This window comes from Saccoglossus kowalevskii, chromosome 17 (genome assembly GCF_978046115.1).
Source record: "Saccoglossus kowalevskii chromosome 17, keSacKowa6.1, whole genome shotgun sequence".
Classification (NCBI taxonomy): Eukaryota; Metazoa; Hemichordata; class Enteropneusta; family Harrimaniidae; genus Saccoglossus; species Saccoglossus kowalevskii.
In genome coordinates, this window is record NC_140657.1 from 27706353 (window position 1) to 27720913 (window position 14561).

At 33.0% G+C, this 14561-nt stretch overlaps 1 protein-coding gene across 6 annotated transcripts in view; it reads right to left on the bottom strand.

Moving 5' to 3' along the window:
* Positions 1-14561, bottom strand: part of LOC100313653 (MEC2-like protein) — a 98507-nt gene that overhangs the window by 44260 nt on the left and 39686 nt on the right. For 5 of the 6 annotated variants that reach the window (NM_001168113.1, XM_085491753.1, XM_085491755.1 and 2 more), the window contains 1 exon segment: positions 4641-4747. In NM_001168113.1, the coding sequence (NP_001161585.1) occupies positions 4641-4747 (107 nt within the window). 6 annotated transcript variants of the gene reach the window in all.

Sequence of the window (14561 nt, forward strand, 5' to 3'; positions counted from 1 at the left end):
GTATATGAGAACAGAGTTATGTTTCTTCACAGTCAATCTACAAAGAGCGTTGTGGAATATAAAGTTTGTAATTGTAATGCAAGAAAGATAACTATGTCACATTTAAAGCAATAGATAAAAGAGTTCCACAAACCTTCAACGATATCACTTAATTGCTGTCTCGTGTACTACTAACTATATAAAGCTATGTTTAATGTTCTTTAGGGTAAAGGTCACAGTTTTCTCTTTACTTGAATCAAAACGACAGTCGGTTTACAAATAACAAATCTGATCGAGTATCGTTACAAACACAGTGCCTATATCACGGTTCCTTTGATGTTTTAAACCAATTTAAGAATTGAAATGTATAAACACCGCAATTGCATTTCATTCATTTTTCAACAGTTAATAATGGAACTGGATGGATTCATTTCCTTTGTCTTCCTTCATACAATTTAAAATGTCCATATTAATAGTATTGCATGAATAAATTTCAAGTAAGCGTTTATTTAAATGCTAAATATATGACTATTAAATCCTCCCTCCTGCTGAAGGTCTCATTTTTTTGGGCTCATTGCAACTGAGTTTAAGAAAAACTATTGTAATTACAGAATAGTGTAAACCTACAGTGATTTGATTTCTATTATAAGAGTTAGCTTTGATTTCCTCTGTGAATATTATACCTGTCAGTTCTGTCTAAAACAGTCAGATGAAGACAAATAAAATAAACTGTACGGCAGAATCATACTGATTACGTCAAAATATTCAAAGCTCATATATTTATTGCTGAAGTGTTTATGGAAAATAGGTAATATTTATTAACATACATGTACATAAAATAAAATATCATAAAATAACACCCACCATATATACATGTATTTGTTATCACTACTCAGGCAGGATGAGATCGCATCAACCCCCACTACATGCGGGTCAATACAATCTTCATATTGCTTTCATGCATACTGAATAGCAGTATTCTTGTGATAAGCGCATAATTTATAATATTTCAAATGAAATATTTCTTTAACATTTTCATGCACAGTTCTTCTGAACCAAGCCAGGGCAATGTTTTGGCACTTTATTCTCAATGCGATGTTGTATATATATATAGATGCCATGAGTGACCTGATGAGTGAATTCACAACTTTGATTGAATAGCTGCTTGACTCTGTGTCAGTACAAGCTCGCCAGATCAACAAAACTCTCAGCAGCTTAATTTTGAAATTCTGAGCTCATCAAAATTTATCTTACAACAAACTTGAGTTATATATTTTTAGGGAAAAACATCACGAGTACCAAGTTTATTCTTTGGCCTTGGATGTCACATTGTGATTTTGGCAGACTTGTGTTCTACCAAGTTTATTTTTTTGCCTTGGATGTCACATTGTGATTTTGACAGACAACACTGTCATTGATGCATGTAATTCTTACTAAAATTATCGATGCTAGATCATATCATGGCAAATGTTACATCTGTCTATGTTACATTTTCAACTATTTATAATATCAACCAAAAACTATTAATTCGCATACAAAAAAAAAATAATAATTTTCATTCGTATCTTATTAACTCGATTATGAAAAAAACACAATTAATCTTATTACCACTTGAGTTGTTACAATATTTATTTGTTTTTATGGCCCAGGTGTTGAAACATCACCCATGAGCGATATTTTAATATGATGGTTGATGTTTCAGATAAATACAGTAAAGGTAGTACATTTGTACATAGACATGGCCACTATAAAGTAAATGTACATTGTGATCAGAGTTCAGAGATACTCGTTAAAAATAAATTAAGATTAATCAAACACTATGTACACAGTCACGTACAGTACAGTTCTCGCGGAAGCTTTGGCTTTTGTGGCATCATTGTCGTCTACACATGGCTTCATTGTCGCCTCAGCATCGCATCATTGTGGCATCAGCTTCGCGTCATTGAAAATTGAAGCTGTGTTCGCCTCGCTATTTTGTGGCATCATCGTGGCCTCAGCTTCGCAGTCTCATGGCATCAACATGGCATCAGCTTCAAAGTATTGTGACATGAGTATGACCTCATTATTTGCACGCAGAAGGGCAGTAGACAAAAACATGTACAGAAGTTCGATATGTATTCGATTTGAAATTCAAGGCGAATAAAATAATATGATCAAAAGTAAAATGACATTTTAAAAAGATATCTTGTTTAATTATTTTAGTGTTGCGAGTATTGGGCACCAAAAACTTTGCGAAGTAAATTACAATCGGCAAGGTGACTTGTTTCATATTGACTGGAAGGAAAATCGTGATAAATTCAAATCACACGATGCAATTTGCTGTATACGAAGTGAAACTGTTCTTGTTATAAAATTTACCTTTTTTTGCTCATTTTATTTGCTGCTAGAAGAGCAGATTCAGATTCCTCATTTCGGTGGTATTTTTCTGTGTTTCGTTTAGTTTTAGTAGCCGAGTCCGACCCCATGCCTGGACTACTAAAACATGCAACACACACGTACGCCGCCTGGTGCGTCGGCGTCGACGCCAGTCATCTTGATACAAAGTTCCAAAACAAGTGCGTACATTTCCAACATACGATTGGATGGTTGTGGTGGCGTCGGTCTGGTAAAATTTGACAACCAATTCTCAAAATTAAGTCATGATCAGTGTGATCTGAGCTTGATCTATACGTACTTTAAAAGTATTCTCACAAACATATTTTCGAATGAAAACGAGCCACATGCTCTGTAAAAAATCGAATAGCACTTGACATGCAGAAATATTTTTTTGGGCTTCAGAAAAAAAACGTGTCCATTTAGTGTGGCCGTAAATATTTGGTCACCAGCCGATGAACAATTTGAAAATCATGATTCACACGGAAATCCTTCGATACCTTATTTCCCAACTTGCAAAACTGATTTGTATCTCAGCCCTGTTTTTTTTTTTTTTTTTTCTTTTTTTTGAACTGAGGTAAAATCCCATCCGTTTGTCAAAATATACCGATGTTTTTCAGTGAATAATTGCGAAACTTGTCACAGCACAAAAAAAACTTTGTGAATCGACGATGGAGATTGGATGGTACGACGACCCTTCAATTTGCGTTAAATATGTTTTGTTACAACATCATTGATTGGCTGAGAGTCACCTGATCGGAGCACGACCTGGGTCACGGAACCATATAAGTCCGTATTATCAACAGAACTTTGCGAGAAAACCACACCCACATTTTCAACCATTTTAGCGCGGAAGTTGCCAACAAATGTCGAAAACTCGTGAATTTTATAAATTCGAATAAAATAAAGCTAGCGATTCGTAAGACTGGTTAATAATATATCCCCCGATGCTCTTCGATTTTTTTATTTCAAGTTGAGAAATCGATACTTGTAGTTGAAGTTCCATCGATTTCAAGGCGACTATTTAACCGCGACAACTCTACGCTCTGTTGTAGTTTCGCGAGGTAAAACAAAAATACAATAAATAGTACTTGTTTAATTATTTGGTTGTACAGCCCGCAAATTACGGGACATGATCCCCATGAATTGCGATAAATAAATGCTGATTGTGTTGAATGACGGACGTCGGGACCGTTTGGAGAAACAAATTACGGTCGGTAGACATTTCAAACAAATGAAATTATTAACGAAAGACGAGATTTTTCTAGGTATTTACGATCATACGGTCATACCAAATATATACAAAATTGACAAATACACAAAGAGGTGTAATAGTAGGTCATTTTTATTTTAGCCTTAGAAATATTTTCTTTCACTCAGTCCACGTCCATGCGTGGGAATTCTATTTAGCTTCATGGTCCTTCGGCTTGTCTTCTGCTTGGGGGGAAACAACAATAATTATACAAATCGTAAACTCAACACAATCAGGAAAAGAAACCCAGACAACCATGTTGTACTTCAGTTGAATACATTTTGTAGCAGTGCGTCACGTCGGAATATTGTCTAAAATAAAATATTCAATCCCAGCCAAATCTAGGTCAAAGGGTCAGATTGCGTGCATATAATTATAGATAGTTAAAACAAAAAGTATTTGAACTTTTGACGGTTGTTCAACATCTATACACGGTTACTAAACTTCTTTGTTTGAATGAAGCGATGCTGATGCCACATTGTCGCCATAATGAGGCCACAATGAAGCGAAGCGATAATCGCCTAACTTTTTAATGGCGCGACATTGAAGCGATGCTGAAGCCATAACAATGCCATAATGATGCGATGCTGAAGCGAAGGTGAAGCTGAAGTGAAGCCAAAGCTTCCGCGAGAACTGTACTGTTGTTTTAAACTATTTCAACAAATGCGGATAGGTGAGTTTCTGGCCTATGTTGTCAGTAGACTGATACTAACCGGAAAACTCATGACACAATGCTTGTATCAATATAATTCATGCAGCTTGGGAGGTGGAGGGAGGGGGTAGAGGGTTGTTTGGCTCATGGTTAGCATACCATCCTCTAGTAGCAAAGCTCTTATGTATTTGTTGCATGGGAAAGTTACTTATTTGTTTTCATGTGACATGAATAAATATTTCAGTTTCTAACCAGAAGGATCAATGGATAATAGACCCAAATTATATGAAAATGCCAAAATTTCAGGAGTGGGATTAGAAATTACTAACGACAATGTGCAGTAACATACATGCTGCTCTGTACAATGTATTTTGATTTACTTACCTTGATACAAATACATAGGGAGAAAGGAATGGTTAAAAAGAATAGAATCCAGGAAAACACTGTCAGAATCCAACCACAGCAACCGATGGAACCATCAGAATCACCAGCTGAAAACAAAAACATAGACTTGGTCAACTATGATAATCTCAATATCGTCAATATTTTTTAAATATATTTCAAAGCACCTGATAGATTTAATGAAGTTAGAGTAATTCAGTGAAAGTTAGAGTAATTCAGTGACTTGAAGCTAGCTGATATTTTAGCAACCAATTTGTTTACTGTTTCAGTTCCTGAGAGACTCTCACATACGTGCATGACTGCAGTGTCACTAAATTATCAAAATGACTGAAACCTTGTTGAAACAAATTTTTTAGAGAGGGAATTTATGTTTGTAATTTGAACACCTGGCAACAAAATACCCAGAATGTAAATTACCCAGTAATGGAACTGACAGACAGTATTCATAGACATCAGACTTATACAACACTTAATTCATCAATCTTTTGAAGTACCAGTACATGTCATCACATACTTAGTATCCAAACAAATATACTACAAGCCAGCACATTTTTTCCTCCCACAAGTTTTCGTGGAATTGATAATTTTATGATTTTCATAATGACTCTTAAGAACTTTCAGTGCTAGAACAGTTGTGATTTTTCACACAAAAACCAAGCACAAAATCGTATGAAAATAGATTTACAGTATACATGTAAGTACATACATGCACAAACGAATGAATGACACTCTGTACATAGTCACACATACAATTATGGATTTACTAAGTGCATTATTCAAAGTTTACTCTGGCAATCATTATCCAGACATTTTATAATGATACAAGTCACGTCAGCAAGCAGCCAGTCACTATTATAACGCATTAAATGTAGGTAAAAATTGGGAAAAAGAATTATCATGGTTTGCGTATAATACAATTTTGAGAGGAATGACTGACTCACACTGTTTAAAACCATATGCTGCATCTTGAAGAATGATGGACAGGATGAACTACAATATAATGTGCTATTAAATTAGACTTCCTCAATTAACTTTACATAGTTAAAGCACCACATTGCATGTTAGATTTTTGTGTCAACAAACAATGTACAATAAATGGGACCAGCTGGGCTAGTCTTAGTCACATTGGCTAATACTACATTGTTTCTCTTTGCTGATTTTAAACAGGTTCAGTCACAAACAGAAAGAAAGAAATCTGGAATTTGTCAGATAATTGAAAATTGAAATATGCTGTACAAATATGCTGTTTTTAAATGATGGCCATTTTTTGCAGAATAATTCATGGTTTGAAATGGTTCACAGACATTTGTGGCAAAAGTGACATTATTTATTATAGCCAAATCGAAATTAAATTTGCCATTGATGACTAAGGGGGAGAGAAAGCCCTGGGACCCATAGTGAACACAATGCCTTTGGAATTATGCTAGCTCGCAACAGCTACATGTAGAAAGCTTATTTAAATAGTTCACAATTTATGAAAGCTTATGGTCAGCCAGCTAAGTTAGCTTGTGCAAGTATATTTTGCTACATTTCCCTTATGAGTGTATGGAGCTATAGTTCTAAGCCATCACAAAAATCTAAAATCTGCATTAGAAGCTGCGGCTTCTATTAAAGAGGTACAATACAACACAGGGAATGCAGCTTCTATTAGAGCATCTACACATATGAGAAATGGTGAATTTGTGGTTCGCAATTGTTCGAAAAGAATGGGTGTGACTTCTATTAGTGATGCGGCTTCTAATACAGATTTTACGGTATAGATACGATTAAAAAAAAAAAAAATGGCCGCCAGCCGTGCAGATGAACCTTTAACCTAGTATGCATGATACAAAGTAGAAACTGTTCTAGACACAATTACATCGTGATTTTATGATTTTTCAATTAGATTACATTGTAAATAGGCACATGTGACCACACGGGATACACAGAACCCAATTGATATTCAATATAGAACAGTACAGTGTATTCAATATACTGACTACTGATTTCATCTTAAAATCAATAATAACAAGAAGAATCATTAACAACTCAGATTATTTTGCAGGGCTTCACAATAGAATCACAACCATTAACAATTTGAATGCCAAAGTTGACTTTTGTCGCTTTTCATCGAATTATCCAAAATAATTTTTGAATAATTTTTAAAAAAATTTTCAGTCCAAAACTAACTAAGAATTTGCAGAAAAATATGTAACAGCGTGCACAATTCTGCATGAAATTCTTCATAGGCAACAATTTTAGTGTTATGAAATTATGATGTGGAATACAGTGAAATTTGTTCACTGAATTACATGATTTAAGAGTAGCATTACTTTTATTATGATACAGAAAATTATAATCAAAGTCACGATGTTTGGAGGTGATGAATAACTTTAGACTGAAAACCTTTTCCCTTGCTGTATTCCCATAAGAAGGACGAGTGATTTAATTTCTTTCAGCAAAATAGAAGCCTGGTTTGGTGAATAAATATGCATTTAAATAGCGAAATCGTTTATTACATCGGTCTATATGGAAATAACCAAAGATCAAAATCATATCACATTGAACCTGGAACAGAGGTCAAGCCATTCAATTTGTGACTGACCTTGGGTGTGAATAATATTTCTGATGAATATCTACCTATGTTTCCCCTTAGGCTGGGTGACTATCTGTTAATCGTTAAACCACTATGGCAAATTATGGAGCAGTCAATGGTACATGTTACTTGTAATACAAAAAGGAATGTAGCAATGCCGAGGATTGCATCTGTAATTTGAGAACAGACATGAATCCACAAATACCAAAACAATATTCAAAAGCACTGTACATTTGAACACACAATCAAAGAGATAGCCGAAACCATCACCAACATTCAGACATATTGAAAATCAATGAAATTTTTAAGTACATACATGTATTTCCTATAATTGAAACAAATTCATTTTGGTATTTCACATAATCATCCCAAGACCTCAATACAGATATGAATGTGTTTAACAATAGAAGAAAAGAACATATTTATTTTTAAAATGCAAAATAAAAAATATCATTCTCACTCAGTACAATGTATTTAACTACATGTAGCATCCAAATTTAGCATCCAAATTTAAATAAGGTAGTAGGCCATTTAGGTTAGATTCCAGAGAACACATGGGTACAAAAAAAACACACCTGAAAAGTGAATACTCATGGGATTTATGACTTATAAACATCAGTCAAAAGAACAAACTCAGTCTTTTCTAATTAATATTTTAAGAAATAATATTTTATTATAAGTAGTAGGTAATGGAATGGAATAGATTGAAAAGGAATGAATTGATATCAAATCTAGAATAAAATTAGAATAGAATAGAATAGAATAGAATAGAATAGAATAGAATAGAATAGAATAGAATAGAATAGAATAGAATAGAATAGAATAGAATAGAATAGAATAGAATATGTTTTACCCTATGAATACACTATTATTGTTAGATCGTAAAGATTGACTAATTTATAAATTTTTTTCACATAACATGCAACCCTTTCGCAGATGTTTATTTGTTATCAATACATGAAATATTAGCAGTAAGCCCACTCACTTACAATCGCACACACTCGATTACAGTTTCTAACCAGGAGTAGCCATTGATCTGACAAATACGATCACAGAAATTCATGAGGGAAGGCTTATATTCTTCCCATGTATTGAGACATGTTTTATAGCATCGTCATCACAAGATTCCAGTTCAGAAGATCAAACTTAAATGTTACATCCATGGAGGAAGAAGAATGAATGAATTACTTACTCTCATAGCCTCCTCCACTCATTTTGGTATTCAATACAGAGCTGTTTTATCTCTCTAGATCCTAGTCCCTACAGAACAGTACAACCGTGAAGAGGATATACAATCCAACATCCAGTATGTACACAGTTTTGATTTATGATATCAGCTACATTAAATAACCTTTCAGGGATTCTATTTTTGAGAACGAGTAGTTCAAAATTAAAATTTTAGGTATTAAAAATTGAAAATATTGTCACAGCTGTGATTACAGATTGTTCATATATTGTTCTATTAATAGGCTTACTGAACAATTCCTAAAGGTCACACATCCTTGTATCTTACCTAAAGGTCACACATCCTTGTACTTAGGAGGAGGGGGAGGTATATTGTCAATGAGAATATCTGAATTACTTTTTTTTTTAATTCAGGCAGTTATCGTTCAAGTTCAGAATAAATTTAACATAGCAAAAATTGAGGTAATATTGTTAATTTGATTGATAATTTCGGTGGATAAAATAATATTGTTAGTTGTTAATTTACATAATATTGATAATATTGATGAGAAATGTTGTACAAGTAGCAGCATATGTGACCTTTAAGGTCATGCATACAAAATATTAATATTTCTATTATTATTTAATATTAATATTTAATATTTCTACAAGTAGTCAGTACACAACACTGAATAAAATTCACCAATTGCAGTTTTCTTGAACCAAATCACAGAAATCCTCACAAATCTTTACGTGTCATTAAAAAACAAACTGATTGACAAAAATAGATTGAAGAGCAACAGCGTCAATCCTAGAATGCAGGATTGGAATCATCCACAAATCTGTGTAAAATGGATTATTCACACTTTAGAACATTTCATTAACTAATCATGACTTCATCAAATCAATCATTCAGATCATTTATCATATTGTCAACTTGTTAATTAATATTATAACATTCAATCAATCATTTTTATGAACTTCTTGTGGCTTATAATCAGGCAATATTATTATTGAGTTCTTTACATCAAACTTGATTAAACATTGTTCAACACTCCTGCTGGATAGACAATGAGTGTTATTCCATTTGTAAGCTTTATCAATACTCAAAAGGCTCATAAAATCTAAGTAAGAGCTAAGATTATGTCACAACCTTTTAGAAACAAATAAGCACAGTAGAAGGAAGAGCGGAATCAATTGCTCTGCAGGAAAGGACAGTAAAATACACAAGCATCAAATTACCAGTATTAAAACACAAGTTTTAAATTTTCTATGATTTTCAGATGAAATGTAAAGGGTTGAATGTGAATTTAGCTAATTACGCATTAAGTCAGCCACTCATCGATAACAGGATGCAATGTGTATATCACTATCAGGCACAATTATTTGATGCAGCATGTGATTTATTCATCTTCTTTCGATGTCAAATGGAATCCCACTCTCTAATTGCTGTGCAGGCAACCCCAAAATCAATGTGACATGATAAAACCTTAAGATGCTCAGAAAGCATGACAGCAACCATCAAGTTGAAACAGACCACCCTCGAACATACGACAGTTGCATCACATTCATCACCAATATCTGCATTGTAAGTGTCCTACTACTTAAAGGCAGTAGTAGTTGCCAAACACCTTTGATATGGGGGTCTACTACATGTACATGACATTTATAAAGCATCATAGAATATATTATTTGTTTAGCTTTCAAGAAATCCTTTAAATTCGGTGAAAGAATTCCCGGTATATTAACCACAGAATGTATTGCTTCCTTCACAAACCAATGAATTTAAAACTGAGTAAATATATGTAAATATATTTGATTTTTTACAGCAATAGATAAACTACATGTGGCATACATGTATAAGCCAAATTTTCATGAATTCGGGGGGAGATAGATAAAATTGTTTAGCAGTGCACTGACCCAATAAGAAAGTTAGAGATTTTCATGAGATTGAGTATTCGGAACCTCCTCACAATACCAAACAGAAAAAAAAATTTAAGAAGATGAACACTTAATTTATGGTACTTACACATAATAAACATGATAGATTGCAATCACTCATAATCCTAACTAGTGGCACACAAATCATAAAAGTGCTTTGCTATTACATATTACCACAGATAAAGAACGCTAATTGAATAGGAACATAAAAAGTCCATTTACTTTATTTCTTCATTGGTCCCTACAGTATTCATTCAATAGAATACCATCTCATTTGTACTAATTAAAAAAATCTCATTATTATATTGACAAATTACAGTACATACATGGGGAAAAAGAGGTACTCTTAAATGAATATAACTTCATGGAAAAACAGTTAAGATTATCAGATAATCATTTTATATGTAATACTTTCCTTAATATACATTAATAGAAATTATCTGAAGTGGATTTTAATAAAGTTTTGATATTTACCAGTGCATATATACATGTAAGTGCTTGATATCACATCTAATGTAGTAAACTCTTAATTCCACATAAGACTCGGTGTCATGACTCGAATCGAATCAAAGAAAAACTTGTAGAACATTTTTTGATACTTCGGTTTTTTAAGCAGAGATTCAAAGTGATTTTCATAATTTAGTCATATGTTATAACATTTTTGAAGTAGAAAAGTTAATTGGGCACTGAGAAATATTGTGATTGCATCTGAAAAGAACACCTTGAATCAGATATATTTGAATACAAGAAATAAAAAAAAATATTCCTAGCATTGTCATATTTCACTGAGAAACTGAACAAGCAGCCTGTCGGCTGAGATAGCTCCGCTGTTAGCAATGCACATGGCAATTAAAGAACAGAAGATATCATTAGAAAATGAACAAATCTGAGAGAGGTCCACATGTAGTACCTATATGTATAATATATCAAAGCAATTGGACTTGCGGTTTTCAACAAGAAATCGAAAATATCACTTTTTACCAAAAATTACAAAAATATTCATCAAAATTAGAGAATTAAAGATATCATCATGAAATGAACAAATCTGAGAGAGGTCCACATGTAGTACCTGTATATGTAGTATCAAAGCAATTGGACATGAGGTTTTTAACAAGAAGTCGAAAATATCACTTTTTACCAAAAATGACAAAAATATTCACCAAAATTAGAAAATTAAAGATATCATTACAAAATGAACAAATCTGAGAGAGGTCCACATGTAGTACCTATATATGTAATATCAAAGCAATTGGACTTGCGGTTTTTAACAAGAAGTTGAAAATATCACTTTTTACCAAAAATTACAAAAATATTCACCAAAATTAGAGAATTGAAGATATCATTATGAAATGAACAAATCTGAGAGAGGTCCACATGTAGTACCTATATATGTAATATCAAAGCAATTGGACTTGCGGTTTTCAACAAGAAGTCGAAAATATCACTTTTTACCAAAAATGAAAAAAATATTCACCAAAATTAGAGAATTAAAGACATCATTACAAAATGAACAAATCTGAGAGAGGTTCACATGTAGTACCTATATATGTAATATCAAAGCAATTGGACTTGCGGTTTTTAACAAGAAGTTGAAAATATCACTTTTTACCAAAAATGACAAAAATATTCACCAAAATTAGAGAATTGAAGATATCATCATGAAATGAACAAATCTGAGAGAGGTCTACCCAAGGAACATATACACCAAGTATCAAAGCATTCAGGCTTGTAGTTTTCAAGAAGAAGTCGAAAAAGTAAAACATTGACACGGACGACGACGGACAATCACTCATATGATAAGCTCCGCTCGACAAAGTCGACAGTGGAGCTAAAAAAACAAAACAAAAATGAGCATTAGCAGGAACACTGCAATTTTTCGTCGTTAAGCACTCTGCATGTAGACCACTAATTTGTAACTGAGATCTTTGAATCTGCAGCAGCTAAAGCATTTATATATAAAATAATAATGTAAAGCCTTCATTATATAATAGCAGACCTTGTCATAACTTATTTATTCAATGAAGCATGATTTATCACAAGATTTTATAATGATGTTCTTCTAGGCTTTGTTTGTAAAAAAAAATTGCATGCCATTAACATGATCAAAATTCCAACTTGGCCTGCTAACCAGTCTCGTATGAAAGACACTAAAGCATTGAGATTACAATTCTGATAGCAGGATCACTACAAATAATAACGCATGATCCACCTGTGCTATATTTTTACACTAAAAGTGCAATGAAAGCTCGGCAAATTGGAGGTGCACACATCATATTATAAAATTATGAAAGAAAATAGTAAATGAATATCAACCCAAAGTGAAAGCTCTACCTGCAGCCTGAGAAAGTTTGTAACACCAGCAGAATCCAATCAAGACTGCGACAATGAAAATAGCATAGTAAAAGAACTCTCCAAAAATTCCAACATGTATGTACATTATTCCATGGCAGACTAATCACTGCGGACAACAGCGACCACAGCTCACAACTACTATGAGCGATCAATCAATTTAGCCATACATCTTAATAAACTCTGCCTCCAGGGGGCAGTAGACTTGGTTAGCAATATATAAATAAACGCATTTTGTTTTGAACCTTAATGAGTAAAATGAGATATAATTTATCCGTCGCTTCAAGGGTTCCGTATTTCAATAGCTGAGATTATAATGAAATCAAGCATCATCAATAATAGCTGATTCAATTCTACAGAGCTGCTACAAGCATTTTTTATCTTGAAAAGGAGAAGAAGAAAAAAACATTTGGATATTTTCAGAGCAATTTATCTTATTCATTTCTTTCTAAATTCTGCTTTTCAAGAAATAAAGAACGCTTTCAAGTTATTTATGCAGCTAGGCTCTGAGGCTACTTAATTAGTATATTGTAGACTCAGGGGATTGTTTTGTATTCGTTAGACATTTTAAATAATTAAGAACAACATAAAATCTAAGCTTCTTTATTCTTGATGCGTTTTAAAACAAATTAGAAACAACTTACAAGAAAACAATAAAAATAAAATAAAATAAAACAAGCAGCCTATCGGCTGAGATTGCTCCGCTGTTAGCAATGCACATTTCAATTAAAGAATTGAAGACATCATTAGAAAATGAACAATATGTATAGTATCAAAGCAATCAGACTTACAGTTTTTGACAAGAAGTCGAAAATATCACTTTCTACCAAAAATATTCACCAAAATTAGAGAATTTAAGATATCATCACGAAATGAACAAATCTGAGTAAGGTCTACATGTAGTATCTATATATGTAATATCAAAGCAATTGAACTTTTGGTTTTTAACGAGAAGTCTAAAATATCACTTTTTACCAAAAATGACAAAAATATTCACCAAAATTAAAGAATCGAAGATATCATCACAAAATGAACAAATCTGAGAGAGGTACACATGTAGTACCTGTATATGTAATATCAAAGCAATTGGACTTGCGGTTTTTAACAAGAAGTTGAAAATATCACTTTTTACCAAAAATGACAAAAATATTCACCAAAATTAGAGAATTAAAGATATCATCACGAAATGAACAAACCTGAGAGAGGTCCACATGTAGTACCAATATATGTAATATCAAAGCAATTGGACTTGCGGTTTTTAACAAGAAGTCGAAAATATCACTTTTTACCAAAAATTACAAAAATATTCACAAAAATTAGAGAATTGAAGATATCATCATGAAATGAACAAATCTGAGAGAGGCCTACCCAAGGTACATATACACGAAGTATCAAAGCATTCAGGCTTGTAGCTTTCAAGAAGAAGTCGAAAAAGTAAAACATTGACACGGACGACGACGACGGAGACGGACAATCACTCATATGATAAGCCCACTCGACAAAGTCGACAGCGGAGCTAATAAAATAAAACATAACTTCTTATACCCTCTTCTATGCACGTTATTGCTAAGGTTTGAAAACAAGTGATGAAATTATTTCTAAAAGTTCAAGAGAAGTTCATGTGCTTTGTAAGTAATGCGTTTCTCAGAAGACACTACCTGAGGACATAATAGAGACAGATAACTCGAGGCTGTGTAAAGTCGTGACAGATAATACAACAACAAGTACACACAATAGTAGTTTAGTACAGTAGAGATGTCAGTCTGATACTGATAATAGTGCACAGGGGAGTGATAACATAAATTGTAGTTTTAAGGTAGAGACAAGGGAAATCTTCTAAATTAAAATTGACATTACTCTCTCAGTTTACTCAA